At 29.9% G+C, this 14641-nt stretch overlaps 1 protein-coding gene across 1 annotated transcript in view; it reads left to right on the forward strand.

Annotated features, from left to right (window-relative positions):
* Window positions 1-14641, forward strand: part of LOC145286274 (protein unc-13 homolog B-like) — a 597427-nt gene that overhangs the window by 517359 nt on the left and 65427 nt on the right. Inside the window, exons 41-43 of the mRNA XM_080135112.1 lie at window positions 726-814; window positions 6890-7051; window positions 10644-10698. Coding sequence (XP_079991238.1) covers window positions 726-814; window positions 6890-7051; window positions 10644-10698 — 306 coding nt within the window. The remainder of the gene's footprint in view (window positions 1-725; window positions 815-6889; window positions 7052-10643; window positions 10699-14641) is intronic.

Genomic DNA, 14641 nt, shown 5'->3' on the forward strand with positions numbered 1-14641 from the left:
TGAACTGGATAATAATAATTCAAGCAAGGTATAGTTAGAGATTACACAACCCTTGCTTAACATTAAACTTCCTACGCAGGCACCCTTACAGAAGGTATCCGTTGTCTCTCAAGATTAAATGAAGGCCTCTCTAGCAATATGTGTATATTCACATCATCATAGAACTTTGTATTTATTTTAAAATTAAGTTTTACTAGTCTCATATATTTACAAGTTTTTAGCCATCTTTTAATGTCTAGGTGATATTTTTGACGTATGTGGTTTCGATGTAATGACGGTCAAGTAGGCCATCTATTGTATAAATAATCTTTTCATACAAGAAAAAATGTGTGTGTGTGTATATATATATATATATATATATATACATATATATATATATATATATATAAGCTGTTTCTTTTTTTTTGTTACTTTTTTAGAGGCAGTAAATTTTAAGTTGACAATTTTTTCCTTTAATTGCAGATTTGGCAACTATTGGTTGTAAATGTCAAAAAATTAATCTTTAGAATAAATCACATATCTAATAAAAATATTTTTTTGTGATTTATTTTAAGTTTGACATCTCTAAAAAGACACACACACACACACACACACACATATATATATATATATATATATATATAAATTAAAAATATTTTCCAACTTTTTCCAATATGGCTGACGTTGAAGAATCATTTTCCTTGTCTTTTTTGCTCTATGTTTTTCTTGTCTTCTTTTTACTGCAGTTGGATACGGAAGCAGCAGACATTTTGAAAGAACTCCAACAAAAACTAAACGGAGTTCTGGATGAATTGGCTCAAATATTTGCAAAAAGGTAAACCTTTGTTTCACATTAATGAAAGCTTTATTTTTTTTATACTAATTGAAGTTTAATTAAAACAAAAAACAGAAAAAAAAGAAATAATCTTACAGTTTACACGAATGCTTCTTTAATAAAACCATAACACTAATGACATTTTGTTACTATGATAATCTAGGCTTAATACAAGCCAGGCCATAACTCTAATAAAGTTTTGTATCTATAATAGACATGACATGAGCAAGACACTAATAAGATTTTGTTACTGTTGCAATATTTGTGCTATTGGATGGAACCAACTAATCAGAAACCGGAATCACTCCATAAAATATATTGAATCTCTTAAGAATTCCTGCACATGACTTTTCGTCTTCACATGGGAAAGAACTCTGTATCTCTTTTCAGATTGGCTACTTAACGAAGACTCAATTCTTTGTTTTCTTCTACAAGCTTTTACAATTTAAAGTTTCTCTGCCATTTCTAAAACTAAAATGGCTTATAACTACAAGTTAATATGATAATAGACAAAAGTGAGAATATAAAACGAATAAAGATGCATCAAGTTAAAAAAAACAAAAAAAACAATTAAGAAAACCTATGCTGAAGAAAATCTTTTTTCTGTATAAACTTTCAAGGTCGATATTCAAGGTCAAATGTGACGGCAAGGTTAGTGGAATTGAATAATCGGTTGAGTGAAATGCCAGCTATTATCTACATTACAGTCCTGAATTTTTGAGATGAAAACTGATTGTTTATATTACTTGTTTGGATTTGGCTACTTTTTTCTTTTTTACAAAGGAGTCACCACTTATCAAGGCCTAGAGGCCACTTGAGGATAAGGGTTAATGAGTTTAGTAGTCAATGGGACAATATCGTAGTAATCATAAGTAGTGGAAATTTGATAAATTGGATTGCTTAAAAGGACAGCTCGTCAAGAACTTGGTTATGTTGGACTTGAAGACTATCATATTGTAGTCAGCTGGAAAGCAGGGAAACAGAAGAGAGTTCCACAAGCGTGCAGTTTTAAGAAAGAAGCTTTGTTCATAGAATCAACATTTAGGTTTAGGCACAGATAAAGAATAGGGGAATTATTGATGGTAGTTTCAGTTAGACAAGTGTTTTTCGTGAAAGTTTGGCAAGAGGGGGACCATAGATTGGAGCTCAGATGAGCACTTGCCATGCCATGAGAATAACAATAAAGCAGAGACAGACTTGCAACATCTCTTCTGTGGGAAAGAGGATGCAGAGAAGAGAAAGGTGCATCCCCCACTAAGCTACGAAGTCTATTTTGAACTCTGTCAAGGTAGGATATGGTGCTTCTAGCAATTCCTATTCAGATGTGGCAACAGTACTCCATCCTTGGATGTACTTGACTCTTATACATATAGAGAATTGCATCAGCAGTGACATATGTACTAGAGCGGTAGAATGGTCCCATGATTTTTCCAGTGACTTTGGCAATGGATTTGATGTATGTGTTCCATTTCAGATTGAGAGTAAAAGTCAGACACAGAAGCTTGTCAAAACATGGAGCCTCCAAAAGATGAAAGCCATTCATTTTAATTGATGCCAGATGAGGATCAGAGCATTGATGATGTAAAGATAGAAATTTGCTTTTAGATGCATTAAAATTAACCAGCCACCTTTTTCTTTCCTCATTGCACACGTGCTTAAGATCAGAAGAGAGAGAATCATAGAGAACTTGGTCATTTACAGCCTTTCAAGTGTTGCCATAGATGGTAGTGTCGCCAGCGTAAATGTCTATGAATGATCTTAGGATGTGATTTAGGAGATCATTGATGTAGATTAGGAAGAGAGTTAGGCCCAGGATGGACACCTGAGGGACTCCAGCATTAATACTGTGAGCTTCTGATTTCTGCCCATCAACCACTACTATGAATCTAATAAAGTAATAATTTAATAATTGAAAAGACATTTCCAGCTATACTGTAGCTAGAGATCTTGTAGAGTAGACCTTTACACCATACCCTATCAAACGTCTTTGATATGTCAAGAGCAATTGCCCTAGAAAGGAAGCCTCCATCGAGAGATTTGCTAATCTTATGACATATAACTGTTAGCACATCAGCTGTAAGTCTAGCAGAACGGAAACCATATTGCATGTCATGGAGAAGTTATTTTTGCTGAGGTGGTTGACTACTTCTCTATTTAACAGATTCCAGCAACTTAGTCATGATGCACAGGAGACTTTGGTCTGTATTGAGAGAGAGAGATGATCTATCATCTGAATTCTTAAATACGGGGCATACTGATGAGGTTTTCCAGTGTGTTAAGAAGCAATTCTCCTTAAGACAATGTTTAAACAGCTTTGTAAGTATGGGAGCTAGTTCTGGTTGAAGCCATTGGGACCAGTTCCTTACTGGAATCAAGGTTCTTGATTAGCATGGCAACATCATGCACAGATATTTGTATGTCGCATGGTGTGTTTTCAAACACATGAAGAAATATGGAAGGTTGGTGGCCCTGATCGCATAGGGTAGAATTACCTCCAAAGTTGTCTTTATCTTGAGTGTTATTTGTGCAACGTTTCAGTCAGTGTAGTCTTCGATCTTTGTCAGGCATGTTGGTTGTTATAAGATTACCCACATTATTTTGAATTTCATTATTTTTGAGATTACCCACATTATTTTAGATTTCATTATTTTTGAGAGTGAGCTTCTGTGAACATTATATTAAGTGTTTCTAAATTTATGTTTTTACAGACTTTTTATACATCTCTTTTCCTTTTTTTCTCCTAATTCTTTTTTCATTGCATATAATAACCTTCCTAGCAGTTTTTGAGGAGTATCCATTCATTTCCAAGGTGTTGTTTAGTGATTTTTCACTCTCTAATGAAACATGTGTAAGATATAATGTAAATTTAGGTGTCTGCATAAAAAAAAGCATAAGAATTTATGAATGTGAATTGATTCCATCTTTTGACTTTTAGAATGATAACTACTGTGTGTGTGTGTATATATATATCTAAAGTAAAAGATGGTCACACACTTTTTGAAGACACTTATGCTTGAATAAAATTTAAATGAGAAATTTGAAAACTTTGAAGTGTCGGATAAAATGATAAAATCATTTTTTTATTTATTTACTTTTTTTTTCTTGTAAGTCCAATATTTCGCTAATAAATAGCCTCTTCAGGGTAGGAAGTCCAGTTCATGACCTTTTTTTTCTTTTTCTTCATTTTGGTGTTATGATGGAGGCAATGCCTCGGAATAGAAGAAATTTTCAAAAACCTTTTAAACCTTTAAGGAAGATATACAAAATTGTAATTATTCAACAAGGAATACAAATAAAACAAAAATCTTATTCCATGGATTTTCGAAGAGTGGGCTTCTTCTCATCAGAGGGAAGAGGTTCACAAAATATACAATAAATTCTGCAGGTTAATGCATTAGAAAAAACAAATAATATTAAGTTTATCATATTTGCATAAAAAGTCATTTAACACTTTATAGGGATTCAATTTGAATGGTAAAGCAAGAAACAGGAAAAAGGGAGAAAAAGGATATGGTAAAAGTCCAATTGGAAAGATGGTAAATTCCAGAATAGGAAAAATCTGAGGTACATCTCTTGAAAATGTATCGGTAATCCATGGGAAAACAGAAATATGAATATAGATATAAATAACAGGGTACAATTTTGAGCTTCCAGAAAAGTCAAGTTGCGGAGAAGTAAATAAATATATGTTTTTTTTTTTTTTTTTTTTTTTTTTTTAAATAGATCAAGGAAAAGGAAGGTGTTAAAATATAGATAGTAAGTTAGATTAGGAAATGGGGTAGTGGGGGAAAAGAAAAAGGGAGAAAAAAGAGCAAAAGGGAGGAAGAAGGATATTAAAAAAACGAGGGGAGAGAGAGACATAATTAGGTAGAGAAAGAGAGGAAAGGGTTGAAGTAGAAAATCGTGTTTTTAAATCAATTTTATATCTACAAAATGGCTACCCTGTCTAGGTAAGGATTTCTAAACCTCTACCTCAACTGATAACAACAGATTTGATAATGTGTTGTTGAATTTTTTTGCATTTTTGTTTGTTGCATCGCTATGTATTTTTTCTGATGAGTCCATGGAGGAAAGATCTGAGATTGACATACAAATATTGGTTGTTCTTTTATGAACAAAACAGATCTGTAAGACTACCAAAGTTTTTGTTTTGAAAAAATGATTGCTAAGATGAATAAAATGAGTCTAGCAACAATTATCTTTATATATGCTCTGTTGCTTTATCTTAGTCTTTGAGCTTCCGCTTTAAAAAGGTTGGTGTGTGCAGATTATATTTTAATGTATTAGTACATTCATTAATACAATTAAAATAAAATAAAAGGAAACCATGTTCATTGTGATGTAGATATATAATAAGCTCGATAGGCATATATATCCTAGAGCTATTTTAATATTAAGTAAGATGATTGATAATTAAAATTAAAAATTGGTTTCATAAGGAAGAACAAACAAAATCAATAAATTGGACGATCGTTTCGGAAACAATGTTTTTATTGTGATAGACATTGAGTTTTGGACAATAATTTTATCATATAGTTTTTTGAAACAAAGTCTCCTCATCAGCAAAAATATTGGGTGGGTTTTTTTTTCTAAAGACACCAAAAATTAACCTAGCATTTTTTAAGTAAGGCAGATGTATCTTTTAATGGTTCGCCTTCTAAAAGTCATATGTATCATCGTCAATGCATTCATTTGGATGGTAAATTTTTAATTTTAATTATAAATTATCGATCATCTTACTTACATAATATATATATATATATATATAATGTGTAAAAACATTCCCCCAGTCTCTCTTTCTCTCATATATATATATATATATATATATATATATATATATAAAAATATAACACGGAAATTACATAATTATGATAATTACACAATTATGTAATTTCCGTGTTATATTTTTATGTTATTGCTCTGTTTACCACATTGAGCTCTCATACCCGGATTTCCTCCTGGAATTATTCCATTATAACACTATATATATATATATATATATATTATCTTTTCCTTATAAGGGAAATGGTTTCCATAATGTTTTATTGCTAAAGTATTTTTTATTCAGTAAGTCTGAAGAAAGGTTGTTCTTGTGAAAATTTTCAAGCGACATAATGTTTGGATTTGTCTGAATAGTCTTGAAACAATTGTACCTATTTACTATGCCTCCCCACGGGACAGAGTTAGACACCAGGGTCGTTTTTTAACGTGGAGAATGATGAAATACACTATTTTTGCTATCAACCCATTCTTTGAAGTCTTGATTTTTGTTAAAACAATATATGAATGCTCAATTATGAAATATAATTTTGTAGTTTACAGTTTAAGTCATCTCTTTTTGGCTTAAAATTTATTGGTATATGAACGATTACTGAATTATATAAACCCAGTTAAATTTGGAATACTACAAATAAGACTATATATGTATGTATGTATGTAGTCATCCGCAGACAAACTGTTTCGCTATATTGCAAATCTTTCTACTCTAGCACCCATTCTAAGCCAGAAATCAAAGTTATAACTATCTACTTGATAGTCAGCAGTTCTACCCTCAAGACACAGGATTGGCACTTGTAAATCATATCTGCAATGTCTTTATATAAACATTGACTGCCACTTTTAAGGTGCCCCCTTTGTTGATTTACAAATAAAGAGTTCTACATTATACTAGGTAAGTAGCCGGCGATGTTATTTTACGAAAGTGCTCTGCCCGAGAAGAGAAGGGATCTTATATATATGTATAGAGAGAGAGAGAGAGAAAAGGAGAGAGACTATTAAGGATCCTTTATTCTTAGTGAGTAAATACATGCACTTTTCTCAGCTTCCAGAAGAAATGAAAAAGCAAATAGCAATTCACCTCAAACTTAGCTCACCATATGTGATGAATTCAGAAATGATAATAATTTATGTATTAAAAATGAAATGTATTTCTGTGATTTTATATATGAATATTTTAGTAGTAAAGTTTCATAAATAGTGTTGATGCATTTTTTTTTCTTGTTGATGGAGAGTGTACACTAGTAATAATAATGTGTAAAACATTTTTATGAATTTTCTTTTTCTTTTCTCCTTCAGCCTAGAACCTCAAATTCAACAAAGTATTCAAGAACTAGGTAAACTGCTTTCAAATGTGAAAGGTGCTGGTCAAGTATCCCTTTCCCAACCAAGTCAAAGAAGTAACATACAAGCAGAGTCAGATATGATCCTTAGACCATTAATGGATCTTCTTGACGGAAGGTACGTTCTCAAATAAATTATCACGCAGTCTATTGTTTTTTTGTTTCGTAGAAGCATTGTCTGACAAGTTTCATATGGCTGGTCTACAAGAGATGTATGTTGATGTAGTATTCGGTTGTGAAACAAGGGATAACCTACTTGTTACTAAGTGAAAGATATTCAAGAATGCTATGGAAAGTAAGGGTTTGAAAGTGAATATTACCAAGATGAAAGTGATGATCAGTGGTTGTAGTTTTGTAAAGTTCACTTGCTCAGAGCGTGGAAAGCATTTTGTACACAAGGAATGCAGTGAAATTGCAATTAAGTTGAGAAATAATCAGTTTATGTGAAAGAATTCATGTTGGAATAGTATATTTGTGTTTTCCTGTTAATACCATTTGAATACAGGGAGTGGCAAATGCTAGTGCAATTGCAAGACTTAGGAATGGGGGAAGTAAATTCAGAAAACTTATGCTATTACTAACCAGCCGTATGTTACTACTGTGGACCAAAGGGAGAGTCTATACCTGCATATATATATATATATATATATATGCGCAGGATGATGTATAAAAGTGAAACCTAGCCAGTGAGGGTTAAGGATTTGCATTGCATAGAGAGAAATTATATAAAATGATACACTGGATATGTGATGTGAATCTTAAATATAGACTTAACACGTCACCTAAGTCCTGGGCTTGATATAGATGGTATTAATTTAAAGGGGAAAAAACCGATTTTTATAAACTACTAACCTTCAAATACCATAAATTTAAGCCCAACCAAATTATTAGTTTACAAATTAAAGTTTAGTTACTGTTGCAGTTTTTTTTTTTTTTTTTTTTAAACAATAGAAACATCTGAATTTCATGTTGTTAAAACATTGCTTTCTGATCATTCAAATAATTATAAGAGAAACTGGACTCATGAAAAAGCATTTAACAAACTACCGGGCAAATATACCTGGTGAACCAAGTGCAAGAGAGATTCAAACAATTGTATTTAAAGAGACGGTTAAAATCTTAAAAAGATCTCTAGGTTTGAATATGTGGGATAGCAGATGAATGTCTAGTATCTGGTAGTGTAACATAGTCGTTAATCTTCTTTACATGTTACATTCAGACCCAACACATTGTGCCTGAAACAGTCACAAAGAAACAAAAAGGAAAGAAAGAAATTCAACTTGGCTTTTTCAGTTTTAACAAAAGGCATTTATTCTTTGTATTTCCAACACCGCATTGATTCTTTTTTTTAAACAGTTCATTTAGTTTATCTCCTCTGCCATGTAATTAAGTCTTTCATCACCACGGGCCAAATGTTCATCTTTCCAAGCATGCAATTTCTTCCTTGGTCCTTAACACATGGTTCACTTGCTGTCATTTTCCAGCTATATCTTGGACACATGCTTTTCTGTTTCTTCTCCAGCCACGTCTTTTTTGTCTCTGCTATTTCTTTCCCTTTTTTTCTAGTCATTTGCATATATTAGCTGTAATACGGCTGCTGCTGATGGATTAATAAGTGTTATTTGAACTGTGCTCTGCCAGAAACAACAATTGTGTTGGTTTTACATGCTGCACTTGTACAGACATAAGTAGGTTATAATCAGCTAATGTACTTCCTAACTTTTTGTGTAGCGCTACTGGGAGCGGAGACACACCAAATCAGTTCCTTTACTTCTATTGTTCTTCAGTATTTTTATTGTAAAGTGATTTATTGAAATAAAATATAAGGACATTATTGAAAAATATACAATAAAAATTAATATTATACAGATAAAAATAAAAAATAACAAACTAATACAGATAAAAATAACACAATTAGTCTTTATTTGCATTTTTAATAACAAAATTTATAAAAAATGTTTAATTTTAAATTTTATAAGAAATGTTTATGAAATTATAAAAATATATATTTTTTAATTTTAAAAATAAGTTTTTTTATTTGAATTTATATAATAAATATATGTTTATAAAAGTATAAAAATACAATTATTGAAATCAAAATAAGAAAATTTCAAACATCCAAAAAAAAACCCATTTCATTTCAGAGTCAAATCAATAGTATGCTGAGTAGATAGAAGCAGGTTAGATCCATCCAAAATGACTAAAACTTGATGCTACCAGATCTGGTTGTATGGAGATACTGTCTTTCTTACCTAAAACGCACCAAACATTAATGTTATTTTTTCATTTTTCTTTGCAAAACTCAATCATGTTCTGCAAAATCCAAAACAAAAACAGCAATTTTCTTATGCAAAAAAAGAAAATAAACACCTTGAATAAATAATTAAAAATATAAAAAACTAAAAATAAGAAAATACTTTCCAAAATTATTGGATTCAGCATAATTCCGAAAGGATAAATATTAAGCAAAACAACTAATTCAAACAGCATGAATAAATATTTGAAGAGATAAAGAACTTGAATTATTTTCTTTTTCAAAATTACTGTATTTGATATGATATAAAGGAAAAGGCTTGATATGTTGTAAAATAACCAAACCAAAATTATCAAAGATATAAACATCAGCAGGCAAGGTTTTAGCTTTTGGATTAGCAAGGTATTATATTCATTGATAACCTTGAGAAAGGAAAAAAAAAACATCAATAGAGAATATTATATAGCAGTCTTGGTGTATTTGAATAAAGAAATCATTAAATGGTTACAAATGAAGAAAGAAAAGTGATTTTTCACCAAGACAATGCGCCATGTCATATGTTGATTTCAGTGGTAGCTAAATTACATGAATTTCCCTTGGAGTTTTTTTTTTCTTTTTGCAGCAACATATTCTCCATATCTGACCTTCAGTAACTACTGGTTGTTTTTAAACCTCAAAAGAATGATTCAGGGAGAGATTTTACTTTAATGAAGAAGTAATAATGATAAATGAAGTATATTTTAAGACCAAAGACAGATTTTTCTAAAAAAAAAAAAAGCATTAAATTGTTAGAAAAGTGTTGGAAACTGTATATCATCTTAGAAAGGAGACTATGTTGATGAATAAAGTCAAATTTTGTCTAAAAGTTGTTTCTTCATTAGCTAGGCCCAGAACTTAGTGAGTGACGTGTTAGATCAGATGAACTCGGATAAAAATTGAGTCCAAACTAATATATATGAAAATAAAAGGTTAAAAAATCTGAATTTAAAATGGAAAGGAAGGAAAATGCTCAGTGATTTGTCTTTGTTTCAAATGACTGTTTTCAAATGTGAAATATATTCTTTCAGTTTCCAATTAATATTGGATATTCTAATATATATATAGATATATAGTGTGATGAGTAAAAACAGGAAACTTCATTGATATGGGTATGTTGGAAGAATGGATGAAAGTTCTCGAGTTTGTAGATGTAGTGGAGGTAGTAAGTTCAGTTGGCAGGGGTAATATAAGGAAAACATAAGAGAAAGTGATAAGGATGGAATTGAGAGAAAGAATAAATGAGGCCTGGTCAGTTTAGAAGTCAATTTCCAAAAGTTTTTCAACTCATGTCAGCATGCGTAACATGTTAAACCAAGTAGGATGATGACACTGTCTTTATTTTAAATATACATGTTCCCCCCCCATTTATTTTTCTAATTAAATGTTTAAATCTTTATTCTTCCTTTTGTTTTAACAGCTTATCAATGTTCTCACAAGCTTGTGAGAAAACAGTATTGAAACGATTATTAAAGGTAAGTTTCTCTTTTTTTTTTCTTTTTTTGTAATTTTATTCAAATAAGAAATGAAATAAAATTGTGAGGGAAGACTTATTTTTTTTATTATTCATGAGTAAAAGTAATACAAAAATAAGTCAGTTCACCAGTTTCGCCTTCACTCGCCAAGATATGCACAATGAATTTTAGTATTGACTTATTTTCCATCCTGGGTCATGCTTGCTCAAAATATCATTTAAAGGCGTTGCAGACTATCTATGTTTGGTTAAACCGCCATTCTCATTGTAAACAGTGTTGTGCCTCTCAGGTTTAGATGTGATTAGTATCTGAGATAATACTCCATTGTATACATACCATAACACTGTCTTTATTTTAATTATACATAGTTTTCCCCATGTTTTCCCCTCTTTAAAAAATCGCTCAATATAGCTCTTGTTGAGTGAGGGCAAAACTGGTTGGATGACTTTTCTGCTTTTCTTTTTTTTATATTACTTTTTAATCATGAAAAATCTATAAAAATAAAACAGATGTACGTGTGTCTGTGTGTAAATATTTAACCATTAAATTCTTAACTACTGTTCACATAACACCAATACTAACAGAAAATAGAGATCATGCACTATAGATAGTTTGTAACAAGTGAAATCTTTGTTTGGATCAATGAATAATGCATACGGTAACATGTTGGCGAGTTGAAATACAAAATGTTCATACAACTTGCCGATATATTTCTATTACAATTGTGCATGCACAACTTCATTCATAGCTTCAAGTGGTTTAATTTAAAATCTTTTTAGCAATAGCTCAAATGGTTAGGAACACGGCTGGAGTGCTGAATATTTTGGTTTCGATTTTAGCTGAGGGCGCTCAAGTCATTTTTTTAAATCTTTTGAAATCAGTACTATATATCAGGTACAATATAATATTCAATAGAGAATTGATCATGTAATAATAAATACAAAATCTGTATAAATTAAAATATATTTAAGTGTATTTTATGAAAGCAAGGCTGGGCACCTCTCTTCTAGTAAAACAATGTCTTTCCTTCTAAATTGCGGTAATTAATTTTTGTATTTAAAAAAATTATGAAATAAAAAATAACCTTGGATTCAGCATGATTCTTATGAGATCATTTTTCCACGTATGAACATTGCAGCCTCTTTCTGAGAGCATATGTATAATAATGGAATATATGTTCATATATAGGAGAGGAGGTTCCTAATCAAATCTTGCAAACTAATTTCAGTTCAGGGTGGCCACTAGAAAAAAAGAAATTTGAAGTTGTAAATTTTAGTGTTTAAATTTTATCTCATTTAAATTTTATTGCTTTTGGTTTCTTCGGTTTGAATGGATGACACTGAGCATCTCTGAGTGGTATTATAGTAGTATTGCCCGATTGAAAAATATGCTTAAATATTATATTTTAATTCATCCAGATTTTATATTTATTATTACAGAGCTAATACTCTAAAATAAAAAATTTTTTCATTATTACAGAGCTAATACTCCAAATACTCTATAAATTATTATATTGTACCCAATTTATAATAGTGATTTCAAAAGTTTAAAAAATATAACTTTGGTGCCATCAGCTAGAATCCAAACCAAAACATTTAGCACTCCAACATTATTCATTACTGTCTGAGGAAATGAAAGGTGGATGTGAAAACTCTAAAAATCAATCGACTTCAAGATATAAATGTATATTTGCACATGTGTAGAAGAGCATTTTTCAACTTATGCCTGCCAAATTACAGGGGTTTTTTCAATTTTGACCTCTTATTAGCTATTTTTACTGGCTAAAAACAAAATCAAATTTGTTCCACAGATCCATATCCTCTGTATATCAAGTTTCAATTTGTAGACCAAAAATTGAATTTTGTATAAACTGTTTTTTACAGACAGACAAGGTCACTTTTATATATATATATATATAGAGAGAGAGAGAGAAAGATTAGCCTTTGAAAAATTTTATAGAAGTTACTTTTTGTAAGAATAAATTGCTGTTTGACAAATTTATTTTCTAGTGACCACCTTGTAATATGACAGTAAGATTTTTTTTAAAGCTATGCTTGAAATTATCAACAGTGATAAAATATTCAGACAGGTGTTAGAGTGAAACATGTATAAGAGACAATCAGATAAAGGTGAGCAGATATGAAGCTGAATATATATATATATATATATAGAGAGAGAGAGAGAGGGAAAAACTCTCTCTCTCTCTCTATCTCTCTCTCTCTCTTTTTGAGTTACTTTTTATATGTCAATCAAACTACATGGAAAATTCTGTATAGCTTAATTGCTTTTTAATTTCAAAACTTACTACTTAGCTCTACTTATTTATTGAGCACTGTTGAAGGCTTTTTTAATTTAAAATGCATCAATAAGCGCATCTAGCATGACAACTAAACATCTATGCTACTATCCCCAGATAAGATAATATTTTTGGTTTGAAATAGGCGGATACCAAATTTCTAATAAGATATTATTCTAAAAAAATTATGTTCAAATATAAAAGTATTTCAAATGTCTTAAAATTATTTTGTGAATGTTACACAAAATAAAATACCAAAGTATTGGAACTAATGGACCAAGCAGGGATTAAGGACTCCAGCCAGTTTCACTTAGAAAAGATTTTTGGTGACGCTGTTTTCACAACCAAGAGTGCATTTTTTTTTTTATATATTAACACAATTTTAATTAATCTTTGGATTGATCCAAAATTTTATATTTTTTATCATGTTTTGAACGAATATCACATTTAAAATTGTCACTGGCAAATAGTTGTTTACAAGTAATATATTTATATATTTACAAAACAAAAATAATAATAATAACCAGCATAATAATTGAAAATTTAGAACCTTTTCTATAAAACTATTTAAACCCAAATTTTTAATGGCAGAAAAAATGTATAAAAAAACTGACTTGTTTGGATGTTCGTGAATGTTTCACAGATTTTCGCAACCAAAATTGAATTTTGTTTATGTAGAGTCCGTTTTTTTTTTCTGTGTTTGCTTTTAATACAAATCAATATTTAATTATTCTTGAAAACATTTTTCAAATCTCGGTTCTTTGTACTTGTTGCTTGTATTTCTGATTTTATTATGCATAAAAAATTGCTTCGGTCTACAAAGATTTCTCCTTCACTGACCACCAACATGAAACATAAGTGTCCTAAATTTTCAATTATTACATTGGTTTCTTCTTATTATTATTATTATTATTTCTTTTGTTTTGTAAATATGTAAACGTACTCTACATAAAAATCAATCCTGTTCACGAATAATTTGATTGATTTTTATGGAGAGTGTGTTTATTTACAGAATTTTACTATTTAAACCAAGGTAAAAATATTAATCAAAAATTTGATTTAAATCGTTTTATTTTAAAAAAATTATAAATAAACATACTCTCCATAAAAAAAAAAACATCATTTTCAAATTGTGTGACATCATCTTTGCACAACATCCATTAACTAAAGTTTTGTAAATCTTGATTATAAATAAATAATAAACTTGCTTTTATTATATTTGTAATAAAATACCAATTCGCGAAAATCTACCTGAAAATTAAAACATTTTTTAAGTATATAAATGCCCTCTGTGTCATGAAAATCCACTTGAAAATTAAAATTTAACTTGTATTGTTGCTAAAGTTAATAGTTTAAAGAATAATTAAATAAATATTGATTTGTATTAAAAAATGCACACTACATATAAAAAATCAATAAAAATTATTATTTTTGTTTTATTAAAAAATTATTTATTTTTATTTAATTTTTAAATAAAAAATATCAATCCAAAGATTAAAGTTTTGTAAATATATAAAAATGCACTCTTGGTCATGAAAACTGCTCGAATATACCAAGGTGAAAAAAAAAAAAAGAATAACATGCAGCCACAACCGAGATTGAATCCACTACACAAGTTGTATAGTGTAATTAAAATCTTGTCCATAG

Source organism: Euprymna scolopes, chromosome 10 (genome assembly GCF_053919585.1).
Source record: "Euprymna scolopes isolate OS-2025 chromosome 10, ASM5391958v1, whole genome shotgun sequence".
In the NCBI taxonomy this organism is placed as follows: Eukaryota; Metazoa; Mollusca; class Cephalopoda; order Sepiida; family Sepiolidae; genus Euprymna; species Euprymna scolopes.